The sequence below is a fragment of the Pongo pygmaeus genome, chromosome 19 (genome assembly GCF_028885625.2).
Source record: "Pongo pygmaeus isolate AG05252 chromosome 19, NHGRI_mPonPyg2-v2.0_pri, whole genome shotgun sequence".
Taxonomy (NCBI): Eukaryota; Metazoa; Chordata; class Mammalia; order Primates; family Hominidae; genus Pongo; species Pongo pygmaeus.
Window position 1 is genome coordinate 9,555,621 of NC_072392.2, and position 15,489 is coordinate 9,571,109.

At 42.2% G+C, this 15,489-nt stretch overlaps 1 protein-coding gene across 3 annotated transcripts in view; it reads left to right on the top strand.

The window, feature by feature from the left end:
• Positions 1-15,489, top strand: part of CFAP52 (cilia and flagella associated protein 52) — a 64,506-nt gene that overhangs the window by 22,085 nt on the left and 26,932 nt on the right. For 2 of the 3 annotated variants that reach the window (XM_054456615.2, XM_054456618.2), the window contains 3 exons: positions 1,800-1,899; positions 3,637-3,753; positions 13,275-13,375. In XM_054456615.2, the coding sequence (XP_054312590.1) occupies positions 1,800-1,899; positions 3,637-3,753; positions 13,275-13,375 (318 nt within the window). The remainder of the gene's footprint in view (positions 1-1,799; positions 1,900-3,636; positions 3,754-13,274; positions 13,376-15,489) is intronic. The other variant, XM_054456616.2, reaches the window with a different exon arrangement.

The window sequence follows — 15,489 nt, forward strand, 5'->3', positions numbered from 1 at the left end:
TGCCTTAAAATATTAGCTGAAGTCTTTGTGATGTTGGCCTTGAAATTTTTATACAATTATTAATTCAGATTAATTCAACATATAATGAGTAAATACCAACCATGTATCAAGTCCTATGTTAGACGCTAATTTGGTTTAGCTTTTAGTTGCTTGGTCTCATTTCTCTTTCCTTGAAGACAAGACTCCACACCACAGGTCTTCCCTTTAAAATTTTCCTTGCAACTCAATACCTTGAAAAAAACACATTTAAACTTACGCCTCCTCATGGTTGTTTTTTTGTTTTTTTTGAGATGGAGTTTTGCTCTTGTCACCAAGGCTGCAGTACAGTGGCACGATCTCAGCTCACTGCAACCTCCACCTCCCAGGTACAAGTGATTCTCCTGCCTCAGCCTCCCGAGTAGCTGGGATTACAGGTGCCCACCACCACGCCTGGCTAATTTTTTATATTTTTAGTAGAGACGGGGGTTTCACCATGTTGGCCAGGCTGGTCTCGAACTCCTGACCTCAGGTGATCCACCCACCTTTGCCTCCCAAAGTGCTGGGATTACAGGTGTGAGCCACTGCGCCCGGCCCTCCTTCTCCTGTTGAAATGAAATTTGGTGTCCTTTGACCAATATCTCCCTACTCTCCCACCCCCAGTCTCTGATAACCACCATTCTACTGTCTCATATGTTGGGCTGTTTTACACTCCACAGCTGAGTAAAGTCACGCAGTGTTTGTTTTTCTGTGCTTGCCTTATTTCACTTAACATCATGTCAATCAGGTTTGTCCATGTTGTCACAAATGACAGAATTTCTTTCCATTGCATACATATACCACATTTTTAAAGCCCATCCATTTTTGATGCACACAGGTTGTGTACGTCATGGTGAATATAGTTCATAATATATTGTATACTTGAAAATTGCTAACATAATTAATTTTAAGTATTCTCACCACCAAAAAAGATGGTAAGTATACGAGGTAAAGCATATGTTCAATAGCTTGATTTTGCTGTTCTACAATGTGTATATGTATATAAACATCATGATGTACACCATAAATATATATTAGTTTTACTTGTCAATTAGAAAGAAAAGAAGGCCAGGTGTGGTGGCTCACGCCTGTAATCCTAGCACTTTGGGAGGCTGAAGCGGGCAGATCATGAGGTCAACACATCGAGACCATCCTGGGCAACATGGTGAAACCCTGTCTCTACTAAAAATACAAAAATTAGCTGGGTGTGGTGGCGGGCACCTGTAGTTCCAGCTACTCGGGAGGCTGAGGCAGGAGAATGGCGTGAACCTGGGAGGTGGAGGTTGCAGTGAGCTGAGATAGCGCCACTGCACTCCAGCCTGGCGATAGAGCGAGACTCTGTCAAAAAAAAAAAAGAAAGAAAGAAAGAAAGGGACAGAGAGAGAGAAAGGAAGGAAGGAAGGAAGGAAGGAGAGAAGAACAGAACAAAGAGGAAGAAATTTAATAAGCTCTGATTTGCTCTGCCCTTGTTCCCATGCTTATCTGTGTGTTTGTTTTCAGTAGAGTGGGTAGTGTGCGCTTCAGAGTGAGATGGAGCTGGGTGTGAATCCCCGCTCTGCTGTGTTCAGGCTCCACACTTTCTCATTTGGGAGGGGACATCATAAAACCTGCCTCGTGGTGTTGTTATGAGGATCGAATAAAAGATCTTTCATAGTGCACTAGGCCGTAACAAAGCCTCAAAAATGTTTAGATCTCTTCCCTTCAGTTTCAGGGATGAAGTGATTCTTAAATGGGTGTCCATTTGATTGTGGTTTTTTTTTGTTTTTTTTTTTTTTTTTACATAGTGGGACAATTCGAGTATGGGAACTGGATCTTCCAAATAGAAAAATCTGGCCAACTGAGTGCCAAACAGGACAAATGAAAAGAATAGTCATGAGTATTGGAGTAAGTATTAATTTAAGTATTAAGTAACAATTAGCACACATTCCCGTTAGCAGTACTGACCAAGGTGTTTGTGTGTGTGTACATGGGGCTGGGGATAGGAAGGTGGGGTATAGACATAGGGAATGTTGATTGAAGAAGCTCACTTTGGCCAGGTGCAGTGGCTCACGCCTGTAATCCCAGCACTTTGGGAGACGGAGGGGGGTGAATCACTTGAGGTCATGAGTTTGAGACCAGCCTGGCCAACATGGTGAAACCTTGTCTCTACTAAAAATACAAAAGTAACCAGGTGTGGTGGTAGGTGCCTGTAATCCCAGCTACTTGGGAGGTTGAGGCAGGAGAATTGCTTGAACCTGGGAGGCGGAAGTTGTGGTGAGCTGAGATCATGCCACTGCACTCCAGCCTGGGCAACAGAGTGACACTCTGTTTCAAAAAAAAAAAAAAAAAGAAGAAGAAGAAGAAAAAGTTCACCTCTGCCGCTCCCTTTAGGAGTCAGGGAAGAGTCACCTAGACACAGCACAGGTAAACCTTGTTTTACTGGAATCTAGGCTGTCATCAAACACCAAAAGCCTGCCTCACCTGGATGAAAGCAATGTAGCCCGCGGCACTCAGAGCCCACAGCACATTCCTATGCCACTGATGCTATTTCTGCCACTGAAAATAAAGTTTCTGACCATGAAATCCATTGTTGAAATGCAATCTCTTCCATAAAGAGAAATTATTAATATATTTTAAATGTGGATTTATATATTCAGGTTGCGTATTCCTTATCTGATATGCATATAGCCAGAAGTGTTTTGAATTTTGGATTTTCTTCAGATTTTGGAGTATTTGCATTATTCTTCCCAGTTCAGCATCTCTAATCTGAAAATTCAAAATTTGAGATGTGCTAATGAGCATTTCCTTGGAGTGTCACATCAGCACTCAAAAATTTCCGATTTTGGAGCATTTCAGATTTTAGATTTTTGGATTAAGGATACTCAACCTGTATAACTTCATTCTCCATGGACTGATTCCTCTTGTTTAATGCATAGTCATTTTATGGATATAGGCTTTGGAAAATATGAGATAAAGCAAATGTACATCCTCTTTGGAGGGGCACACCTTTATCCTAGGAGCCCTTAAGAGATGTCTCAAAAGTCTGAACTGGTAGAGGATGCCTATTAACATCAGACCCAGATAGACTTCAAGTGAAATGCACAGGCTAATTGGGGTCGAATATTTCCTCCCATTCTATGTGTAGCCCTAACCCTGCTCCCCTCAGAGCTGTTCTGACCCATCTTTGAGCCTGGGGAAATAGAAGCAGTCCTGAGCATCTTTGCAAGTCTTCATGAGGTGCCAGAGGAACCTCATCCCATTCCTGAACAGGGGTTCATGGGCATCACTCAGGACATCCAGGTCTTCAAGATTTCTTCTTCTTTTTTTTTTTCCTGAGACAGAGTTTTGTTCTTGTTGCCCAGGCTGGAGTGCAATGGCTCAATCTTGACTCACTGCAACCTCTGCCTCCTGGGTTCGAGCGATTCTCCTACCTCAGCCTCCCGAGTAGCTGGGATTATAGGCATGCACCACGACACCCAGCTACTTTTGTATTTTTAGTAGAGACAGGGTTTCTCCATGTTGGTCAGGCTGGTCTTGAACTCCTGACCTCAGGTGATCTGCCCGCCTCGGCCTCCCAAAGTGCTGGTATTACAGGCATGAGCCACCGAGGCTGGCCAAGATTTCTTTTTCTTGCTTCTTCAGATGGACGATGATGATAGCTTTTTCTACCTTGGCACCACGACTGGAGATATTCTAAAAATGAACCCCAGAACTAAACTGCTGACAGATGCTGGGCCTGTGAAGGACAAATTCAGTTTGGTGAGTAGAGACCATTGCCACTGCCCTGCCATTTTTCTCCCTTCACTGGCAGCATGTACTTTTTTTTTTTTTCTTTTTGAGATGCAGTCTTGTTCTGTCACTCAACCTGGAGTACAGTGACATGATCTTGGCTCACTGCAACTTCTGCCTCCTGGGTTCAAGCGATTGTCCCATCTCAGCCTCTCAAGTAGCTGGGACTACAGGTGTGCCCCACCACACCCGACTAATTTTTGTATTATTTAGGAGAGACAGGGTTTCATCATGTTGGCTAGGCTAATCTTGAACTCCTGACCTCAGGTGATCTGCCCACCTTGGCCTCTCAAAGTGCTGGGATTACAGGTGTGAGCCACTGTGCCTGGCCAAAGCACACACTTTGTTTGTTTGTTTGTTTTTGAGACGGAGTCTCGCTCTGTCGCCCAGGATGGAGTGCAGTGGTTCGATCTCGGCTCACAGCAAGTTCCGCCTCCCGGGTTCACGCCATTCTCTTGCCTCAGCCTCCCAAGTAGCTGGGACTACAGATGCCCGCCACCACGCCCGGCTAATTTTTTTGTATTTTTTAATAGAGACAGGGTTTCACTGACACACACTTTCTTAATGAAGAAAGAGTTTGTGGGAAAACATAAAAAGTCAGTGACGGACCCAAAGCCACATCTCAATTTGCGAGGTACATTGGTCAGTTCTCTATGCCCTCATCTCTGGTTTTTATTCAGGGTAAAGACATTTCTAGGTGTCCTGAATTAGGGAATCAGAACCACATTTCCAATTCTGTGAAGAAAGTCATTGGCGGCACTATTCACAATAGCAAAGTCTTGGAACCAACCCAAATGTCCAACAATGATAGACTGGATTAAGAAAATGTGGCACATATACACCGTGGAATACTATGCAGCCATAAAAAATGATGAGTTCATGTCCTTTGTAGGGACATGGATGAAGCTGGATACCATCATTCTCAGCAAACTATTGCAAGGACAAAAAACCAAACACCACATGTTCTCACTCATAGGTGGGAATTGAACAATGAGAACATATGGACCCGGGAAAGGGAACATCACACACCGGGGACTGTTGTTGGGTTGGGGGAGGGGGGAGGGATAGCATTAGGAGATATACCTAATGTTAAATGACGAGTTAATGGGTGCAGCACACCAACATGGCACATGTATACATATGTAACAAACCTGCATGTTGTGCACACGTACCCTAAAACTTAAAGTGTAATAATAATAAAATAAAATAAAAAGAACCACATTTATGTTCACCTCTTCAAAGCATAGGGCCTGTTGCTTTGTGATTTTAAACTGCATTGGTTCCAGCCCCATTGCCATACATAAGAGAAGTGTGCTCTTTGATCTATAAAACTATATATACAATTTTTGTCTACTTGACTAACTAGATCTTAGATTTTAGCCTCAGCTGACATTATAAGTCGTGAACAAGACCTAGAAATAGTCAATTGTTTATATTTACAGAATTCCTAGCAATTCTAGTTAAAAGGACTGTTAGAGACTTTGATATTTACACCAAAATAAAAAGCTACCATCAAAGGATAATTTTATATAACAAATGCTGCTATTTCCAGCACCCCAGTAACTTACTAGGGCTGTTTCTACTAAACTTTGAATTTGAAAGCTTGTACTATGTTCTGCACCTGCCTATCTCATTTCTGATAACAGAACAGATGGTTCTAACTAAGCTTAGATACTTTTCCACGTAGCAGATATTCTCAAGAAACTTTGAAATACTGCACTGTGTTCCTGGGAAAATGTCACAGTTTTCTTAGTCACATAATCATTTAATATTCAAGCGTTCAAGGAGATGCATAAAAAGAGGGAAAAACTACAATATAAGTAGAGAAGAGTTTAGAAATAATTCTACGAGAGATTGAAGTGTAGCTTTTCAAGTGTGGCTTTCCTAATTCTTTTTAGGATAGGAATTCTTTTTTTTTATTATTATACTTTATACATGTGGGATACATGTGCATACACGTGCCATGGTGGTTTGCTGCACCCATCAACCCGTCGTCTACATTTGGTATTTCTCCTAATGCTATCCCTTTTCTAGCCCCCACCCCTGACAGGCCCCAGTGTGTGATGTTCCCCTCCCTGTGTCCATGTGTTCTCACTGTTCAACTCCCACTTATGAGTGAGAACATGTGGTGTTTGGTTTTCTGTTCCTGTGTTAGTTTGCTGAGAATGATGGTTTCCAGCTTCATCTATGTCCCTGCGAAGGATGAGAACATGTGGTGTTTGGTTTTCTGTTCCTGTGTTAGTTTGCTGAGAATGATGGTTTCCAGCTTCATCTATGTCCCTGCGAAGGACATGAACTCATTCTTTTTTATGGCTGCATAGTATTCCATGGTGTATACGTGCCACATTTTCTTTCTATCCAGTCTATCATTGATGGGCATTTGGGTTGGTTCCAAGTCTTTGCTATTGTGAATAATGCTGCAATAAACATACATGTGCATGTAGAATGATTTATAATCCTTTGGGTATATACGCAGTAATGGGATTGCTGAGTCAAATGGTATTTCTGGTTCTAGATCCTTGAGGAATTACCACACTGTCTTCCACAATGGCTGAACTAATTTACACTGCCACCAACAGTGTAAAAGTGTTCCTATTTCTCCACATCCTCCCCAGCATCTGTTGTTTCGCGACTTTTTAATGATCGCCATTCTAACTAACGTGAGATGGTATCACATTGTGGTTTTGATTTACATTTCTCTAATGACCAGTGATGATGAGCTTTTTCTCATATGTTTGTTGGCTGCATAAATATCTTCTTTTGAGAAGTGTATGTTCATATAGGATAGGAATTCTAATATATTAAACAAAAACAAAGGAGAGCAAATCTTAGAGCCCTGCCAGTGCCAACTCCTGAGATGCCTCCAAAGAGCTCCATATAACACTACCTGAAAACTACTGGATTTTTTGTTTTGTTTTGTTTTCCTAGCACTTGGGAACTAAATATCTGTCCAGCAAAGATGCTGGCTGTCTTAGGGTTTCTCAAACTTTTGGCACTTAAGTCACCTGTGGATGCTGAAATTCTTTTTTATTATTGTTATTATTTTTTGATACGGAGTCTCGCTCTGTCGCCCAGTCTGGAGTGCAGTGGTGCTATCTCGGCTCACTGCAAGCTCTGCCTCCAGGGTTTACACCATTCTCCTGACTCAGCCTCCAGAGTAGCTGGGACTACAGGCACCTACCACCATGCCCTGCTAATTTTTTTGTATTTTTAGTAGAGACGGGGTTTCACCATGTTAGCCAGGATGGTCTCGATCTTCTGACTTCGTAATCTGCCTGTCTCAGCCTCCCAAAGTGCTGGGATTACAGGCATGAGCCACTGCACCCAGCCTGAAATTCTTAAGCATTCAGGTCTGATGGTCACGTCCACAAGGCAATGGTTCCAAGACACCTTTTCCATGGGTGAAAAGAAAATAATTCCTGCAGGATGAAGGGCTAGGAGGTGTCATTGAAGATGTTTGGTTTCAATATCAAGTGATCAAAGAGATCTTTGAAACTCTACTTAAATATTTGTTCAGGCCAGGCCAGTGGCTCACACGTGTAATCCCAGCACTCTGGGAGGTCGAGGTGGGCAGATTGCTTGAGTCCAGGAGTTCAAGTCCAGCCTGGGTGACATGGTGAAACCCCATCTCTACAAAAAGTATGAAAATCAGCTGGGCGTGGTGGAGCATGTCTGTAGTCTCAGCTACTCAGGAGGCTGGGGCACAGGATGCGGTGAACTGAGATTAAGCCACTGCACTCTAGCCTGTGTGACAGAGTGAGACCCTGTCTCAATAAATAAATAAATAAATAAATAAATATTGCTTTATGGTTAGAAAGGTAAAGAATTGGAATGGTTTAAAACTGACCTATTGGCCAGGTGTGGTGGCTCACGCCTGTAATCCCAGCACTTTGGGAAGCTGAGGTGGGCAGATCACTTGAGGTGAGGAGTTCAAGACCATCCTGGCCAACATGGTGAAACCCTGTCTCTACTAAAAATGCAAAAATTAGCCAGGTATGGTGGCGTGTGCCTGTAATCCCAGCTACTCGGAAGGCTGAGGCATGAGAATCACTTGAGTCTGGGAGGTGGAGGCTGCAGTAGCTGAGATCACGTTACTGCACTCCAGCCTGGGCAACAGAGTGAGACCCTGTCTCAAAAACAAAAACAAAAACCTTAAACTAAAATTGACCCATTAGGCATACAGTACTAAAACGAAGATGATGATGATGACATTGATAATAATAATAAAAGTACATGCTGTACATGTGTGAGGAAAACTATAAAACTGTGATAAAATAAATCAAATAGAACTAAATAGATATTTCTTTCTTTTGTTTTTTTGAGACAGAGTCTTGCTCTGTCGCCCAGGCTGGAGTGCAGCAGTGCAGTCTCAGCTCACTGCAAGCTCTGCCTCCCGGGTTCACGCCATTCTCCTGCCTCAGCCTCCTGAGTAGCTGGGACTACAGGTGCCCGCCACCACGCCCGGCTAATTTTTTTGTATTTTTAGTAGAGATGGGGTTTCACCATGTTAGCAAGGCTGGTCTCGATCTCCTGACCTCGTGATCCGCCCGCCTCGGCCTCCCAACATGCCGGGATTACAGGCGTGAGTCACCGCACCCGGTCCTAAGTAGATATTACATGTTCATGGATAGGAAGACTCTGTATTGTCACGATATGAGTTCTTAGTTTGAACTATAGATTTACTGCAATCCCAATAAACATCCCAGCAAGTTATTTTGTGTCTGTAGACAAACTGATTCTACAGTTTACACAGAGGGGCAAAAGACTCTGAGTAGAAAGCACAATATTGATACCTAACGTAGATGACGGGTTATGTAGATGATGTAGATGAAGGGTTGATGGGTGCAGCAAACCACTATGGCACATGTATACCTATGTAACAAACCCGCATGTTCTGCACATGTATCCCAGAACTTAAAGTATAATTTTTTAAAAAAGAAAGCACAATATTGAAGAAGAACACAGTTGGAGGAGTGACACTACCAGATTTCAAGACTTACCATAAAACTACAGTAATCAAGACAGTGTAGTGTTGGTGAAAGAATAGGTAAATGGATCAATGGGACAGAATAGAGAGCCCAAACATGAATTCACATAAATATAGTCAACTGATCGTTGGTGAAGGAGCAAAGGAAATACAATGGAAAAAAAGATCGTCTTTTTAATAAATAATGCTAAACAACTGGAAAACCAAAAAATAAAAATAAAAATAAAAAAGCCTAGACACAGACCTTATACCTTTCACAAAAATTAACTCAAAATGGATTACAGACCTAAAACACAAAACAATAGAACTACTGAAAGATAAAATCCAGAAGACCTAAGATGTGGTGATAACTTTTAGCTATAATACCCATGAAAGAAAGAATTGAAAAGCTGGACTTTCTTAAAATCAAAAATTCTGCTCCATGAAAGACACTGTCAAGAGAATGAAAAATAAAGATACAGAGTGAGAGAAAATACTGGCAAAAGACATACCTGAACAAGGACTGTTACCCAAAATATACAGAGAACTTTTAAAACTCAACAGTAAGAAATGGGCCAGAGACCTTAACTGCCACCTCACCTAAAGAAGATATACAGATGGCGGCTGGGAGCAGTGGCTCACGCCTGTAATCCCAGCACTTTGGGAGGCTGAGGTGGGCAGATCACCTGAGGTCAGGAGTTTAAGACCAGCGGGGCCAACATGGTGAAACTCCGTCTCTACTAAAAATACAAAAGTTAGCCAAGTGTGGTGGTGTGAGCCTGTAATCCCAGCTACTAGGGAGGCTGAGGCAGGAGAATCACTTGAACCCAGGAGGCAGAAGTTGCAGTGAGCCGAGATCGCGCCATTGCACTCCACCCTGGGGGACACAGCAAGACTCTGTCTCAAAAAAACAAATAAAAAATAAAAAAAAAGAAGATATACAGATGGCAAGTAAGCATATGGAAAGATACTCTACATCTTATATCAGCCGGGAAATGTAATTAAAACAACAATGAGGCACCACTACATACCTTTTCAAATGGCCAAAATCCAGAACACTAACAACACCTAATATTGACAGAGATGGAGAACAGTAAGTACTATTGTTCATTGCTGATGGGAATGCAAAATAGTACGGCCACTTTGGAAGATAGTTTGGTGGTTTCTTGCAAAATTAAACTTACTCTTACCATGTAATCCAGCAATTGCACTCCTTGCTATTTACCCAAAGGAGCTGAAAACTTATGTTCACACAAGAACCTGCACACAGATGTTTATAGAAGCTTTATCCATAATTGCCAAAACTTGGAAGCAACCAAGATGTCCTCCAGGAAGTAAAAGGATACGTAAACTGTGATGCATCCAAACAATGGAATATTAATCAGTACTCAAAAGAAATGAGCTATAAAGTCAGGAAAAGACTTTATAGGAAAAGAAGGAAACTGAGATGCACATTACTGAGTGGAAGATGCCAGTCTGAAAGACTGCGTACCATTTGATTGTAACTATATGACATTCTGGAAAAGGCAAAATTATGGAGACAATAAAAAGATCAGGCCGGGCGCGGTGGCTGACACCACTAATCCCAGCACTTTGTGGGGGGCTGAGGCGGGCAGATCATGAGGTCAAGAGATCAAGACCATCCTGGCCATCTCTACTAAAAATACAAAAATTAGCCAGGCGTGGTGGCACATGCCTGTAGTTCCAGCTACTTGGGAGGCTGAGGCAGGAGAATTGCTTCAACTCGGGAGGTGGAGGTTGCATTGAGCCAAGATCACGCCCCTGCACTTCAGCCTGGCGACAGAGTGAGACTCCATCTGAAAAAAAAAAAAAAAAAGATCAGTGCTTGCCATGGGTTAGTAGGGAGGGAGGGGTGAATGGGTAAAGCACAGAGGATGTTTTGGGCAGTGAAACTATTCTGTATGACACTATAATGGTAAATAGCAAATAAATGTTGCTATTAATTTGTCCAAACCCAGAGAGTATACAACGCCAAGAGGGAACCCTAATGTACACAATGGATTTTGGGTGATAATGATGTGTCCTCTTAGGTTTATTAGCTGTCACACATCTACTCTGCTGGAAGATATTGATAATGGGAGAGGCTCTTTAACTGTGGGGGAAAGAAGTATTGGGGAAATCTCAAATACTTGTATCTTCTGTTTAATTTTGCTGCAAACCTAAAACTGCTCTAAAAAATAGCCTAGTAAAAACAAAAATAGGCCAGGCAAGGTGGCTTATGCCTGTAATCTTAGCACTTTGGGAGGCCAAGGCAGGCGGATCACTTGAGGCTGGAGTTTGAGGCCAGCCTGGGCAGCATAGAAAGACCCTATCTCTATGAAAAGTTTTTAAAAATTAGCTGGCGTGGTGGCATGCATCTATAGTCCTGGCTACTGGGGAGGCTGAGGCAGGAGAATTGCTTCATCCCAGGAGTTCGTGGTTACAGTGAGCTGTGGTTGTGCCACTGCACTCCAGCCTGGGTGGCAGAGACCCTGTTTCCAAAATACACACACACACACACACACACACACACGCATACACATACACACACACGAACAAGCAAACAAAAAAATGGTATGTGTTCAATAAATGCTGATGTGTCAGACGTGGTGCAAAACCCCTCCCTTAAATGATCGCATTCGATCCTTATAAACGCCTAATGAGATAGGAACCATTTTCATCCCTGCTTTACAGATGAGAAAACTGAGGCTCATACCATTGGAGATCTCCTGGCTTGCAAGTAGTGGAGCTGAGATTTCAACCCAGGCCGACTGGCTCCAGAACCTGTGCACTTGAATGATGTCATCTATAGTTTTAGAAAGTTTATTTAGAAATCACACATATGTAGCTTCGAGGCGCTGTTGAACTCTTTACCGCTTGCATCCCCAAGTCCTCAAATAAATGCTAAAAAATTCACTCCATGTTTTATCTCCTCATAGGCTGAGCCTTCATCCTGTTGTCCTGCTAAGGCACTTAGGAAGTTATGGGTGAGGAGTGGAAGCTGGGGAGCATATAATTCTGGTCCTCGCCTTCACATTCTTGAGCCTTGGTTCCTCTTCTCAATCATAAAATGTCTTTTGAGCCACAACAGGCTAAATTCAGTGTAAAGTAACTTGAAAGGGCATGATATTTGTTTTATAATATTCAAAATTCATGAAGACACAAACCTATACAGTCACTAGCTATATTGAATGTTTTAAAATCAAATGTCGTGGCCGGGCATGGTGGCTCACATCTGTAATCCCATCACTTTGGGAGGCCGAGGCAGGAGAATCACTTCAGGTGAGGAGTTCGAGACCAGCCTGGCCAACATGGCACAACTCCGTCTCTATTGAAAATACAAAAATTAGCCGGGCATGATGGCGCATGTCTGTAATCCCAGCTTACTCGGGTGGCTGAGTCATGAGAATCACTCGAACCCAGGAGGTGGTGGTTGCAGTGAGCCAAGATCATGCCACTGCATGATCAGACAGAGAGAGACTGTCTCAAAATAATAATAATAATAAATAAAATGTTGCTCATGCACATTTTAAAATTAGAACTTCATAGTGGATATTACAAAACAACCATCATACATTGTCACACCTTTTTTTCTTTGGGGTGAGTGGTGGGGGACACCCCAACCTTTGAAGGATACTTTAAATTTTAAATATATTTCCCACTATTGGTAAGATTATGTACTGTATGTTGTAGTTCAGATAATGTAGTCATCAAACAATAAGAAGTCTTTTGTGCTTTCTTGGGATGTTAAATATGGTTGCTTTGCATTATAAGAATTAAGTTCTGGTGAAAACAGTGGCAGCTGAGGGACTAACATTGCTGAGGCTGTGTTTATACCTTCTAATCTTGACTGCATTTGAGTGGATGTAAAGGTGTTATTTTATTTATTTTGAGATGGAGGAGTTTCACTCTTGTTGCCCAGGCTGGAGTGCAATGGCGCAATCTTGGCTCACTGCAACCTCCGCCTCCCAGGTTCAAGCAATTCTCCTGCCTCAGCCTCCTGAGTAGCTGGGATTACAGGCACCCACCACCATGCCCAGCTAATTTTTTGTTATTTGTAGTAGAGACAGGGTTTCACTATGTTGGCCGGGCTGGTCTCGAACTCCTGACCTCAGGCGATCCACCCGCCTTGGCCTCTCAACGTGCTGGGACTAATTTTTTAAATATTCAAAATGCGCTGGTGGGTTTAGGGAGGAAGGATGGTGAATCCTGTTTGCATCCTGCAGGCCCAGGAGGGTTACTTCCTGGCAAGTGAGCTCATTGTTGGCATTGAATCCCCTTGGGGGTGCATCGTGAGCAGAACCTTCATGAACATCCTCCAGGCAATGTGTGCAGCACTGGCATGACTTTGGCCATCTTTAATTCATCTTTCATTCAGCCTTTTTCTTTTTTTTATTAACATTTAAAAATGTTTTTATTTCCATAGGTTTTTGGGGAACAGGTGGTATTTGGTTACATGAGTATGTTCTTTAGTGGTGATTTGTGAGATTTTCATGCTTTTTCTTAACACTGTTTCTCCCCCTAGGGAGTGTCAGCTATCAGGTGCCTGAAGATGGGGGGTTTGTTGGTGGGCTCTGGAGCCGGACTGCTGGTCTTCTGTAAAAGCCCTAGCTACAAACCCATCAAGTAAGTTCTGGGCCTCACAGAGTGGGGCTGGGTAGACACCCACTAAAGGGAGATTTGCTTAAAGCCAGCAACTCGATGACGTCGGCAAAGTGATATTTGGTTAAAAAATTTCATCTTGCTGTTAGAATGAGTAGTTGGAATCACAATAGATGGTGGCTTCTTTGCCAATGAAAAGACAAAAGCTTATGTTGAATCAAACCAAAGTAGTCCACTATTACCCAGAGGGACACTTCCCATTTAATGAATACATAAGTTTGTATTTAGCTATTGCATTGAGCCATGACGAAAGGAATGGGATGTTATAAACTTATCCAACAAATAACCCCCAATGTTAAATGTTCAAAATTGGTTAACTCAATGAAATTTATTATGCAATGGGTACCTATTATGTGCAAAGCATTGTGTTAATCATGCATTTGAATACAATTTATAATAGAAATAGCCAACATTCACCAGCCATTTCTATATGCCAGATACTCTGCTATGTATGTTTCTTGGCTCATTTCATTAAAATAAAATGAAACAAAACCTTATTTATTGCCATAACAAGGTGCTTATTCAGCACCTCCTCCAACCAAACCAATGTATTAGGTGCTATTAATAAAATAAAGAAAAATAAGCTATGGTCTTTGTCCTCCCAGAACTTACAGACTAGTTTGGGGCTAAGGTATGTACACACGAAAGAAGTCACTACCAGAGAAGATAGGATATTAGCACATGGTCCAGATAAAGTAAAATATATTATGAATATTATAGAGATCAGAGACGAGGATGACCTTCTCGGGATGGAAAGATCAAGGAGGACGGTTCACAGAGGGATGGGCTTAAACAAAAACCAGATACCCCACACATGTGCTGTATGGCCTCTGCTACCTCCCAGGAAGCCAGGGGTAGTTGCGCACACGTTGTAGAAATGAGCACCAGCTGTCTTCATTCCAAGAAATCTGTGTTGAACACTCACAGTGTACCAGGCATCATTCTAGGTGCTTAGGATATCTCAGTGAATAAAACAAAAAAGATGAAAAAAAAATCCCTGCCCTCATGGAGCTTACATTCTAGCAGGAAGGAAAAGGCGATATATAAGAAACAAAATAAACAAGGAAAGTACATAGTATTAAAGGGTGATAAGTACAATGGAGAAAAATGAAGTAGGATGTACAGTAAGGGGATTATGGTTTGAATAGAAGCAGGGAGGCCAGGTGCAGTGGCTCACGCCTGCAATCCCAGCACTTTGGGAGGTCGAGGCAAGTGCATCACTTGAGCCCAGGAATTCCAGAACAGCCTGGGCAACACAGTGAAATCTCATCTCTACAAAAAATACAAAAATTAGCCAGATGTGGTGGCACACACCTGTAGTCCCAGCTACTCAGGAGGCTGAAGCGGGAGGATCGATTGAGGTTGATCAATCAGCCTCAAGGTTGAGGCTGGAGTGAGCCATGATCACGGCACTGCACTCAGCCTGGGCGACAGAGGGAGACCTTGTCTAAATTTTTTTTTATTATAAAAAAGCAGTGTATATATTGCCATTTTAAATTCAATGGTCAAGGTAGGGCTTATTGAGAATGGTTTGGACCAGTTTCATGCCTGTATGAAGGGGGATGAGGGAGGGAGGAGACTTTAGAACAATATTGGAAGCCTTCCAGGTTATTATACATGCTCAAGTTTGAAAGCCACAGCCCCAGAGAATGCTGGGAGCAGCATTTCATTGGGAGCCTGGTGTCTGGACAACCTCATGGAATAGACACTTATAAAACCTGGAATCTGATTTCTGGAGAGAGAGAGAGAGAGAGAGAGAGAGAGAGAGATAGAGAGAGATCCTCTCTTAATTTACAACCGAACCTGAATCCTAATACAGGTGAGATGGGGAAGAGGAATGATGAGAAGCTTAACCTTAAGATAGCAAAAACCAGGAAAGGAAAGAAATAACATCCAAGTATTATCAATAATACAAGATGCAAGAAATAAAATCAAGCAAAAAAAAACTATATTGGGTTGTCTCTGGATGTATGAAGTGAATATAGAAAATTAACCCTCTAATTTTTTAACCCCTCATTTTTAATGTGCATATGATCCTGTTATGATGAAGATAAACTCCAAGTAATTATTACAAGGTT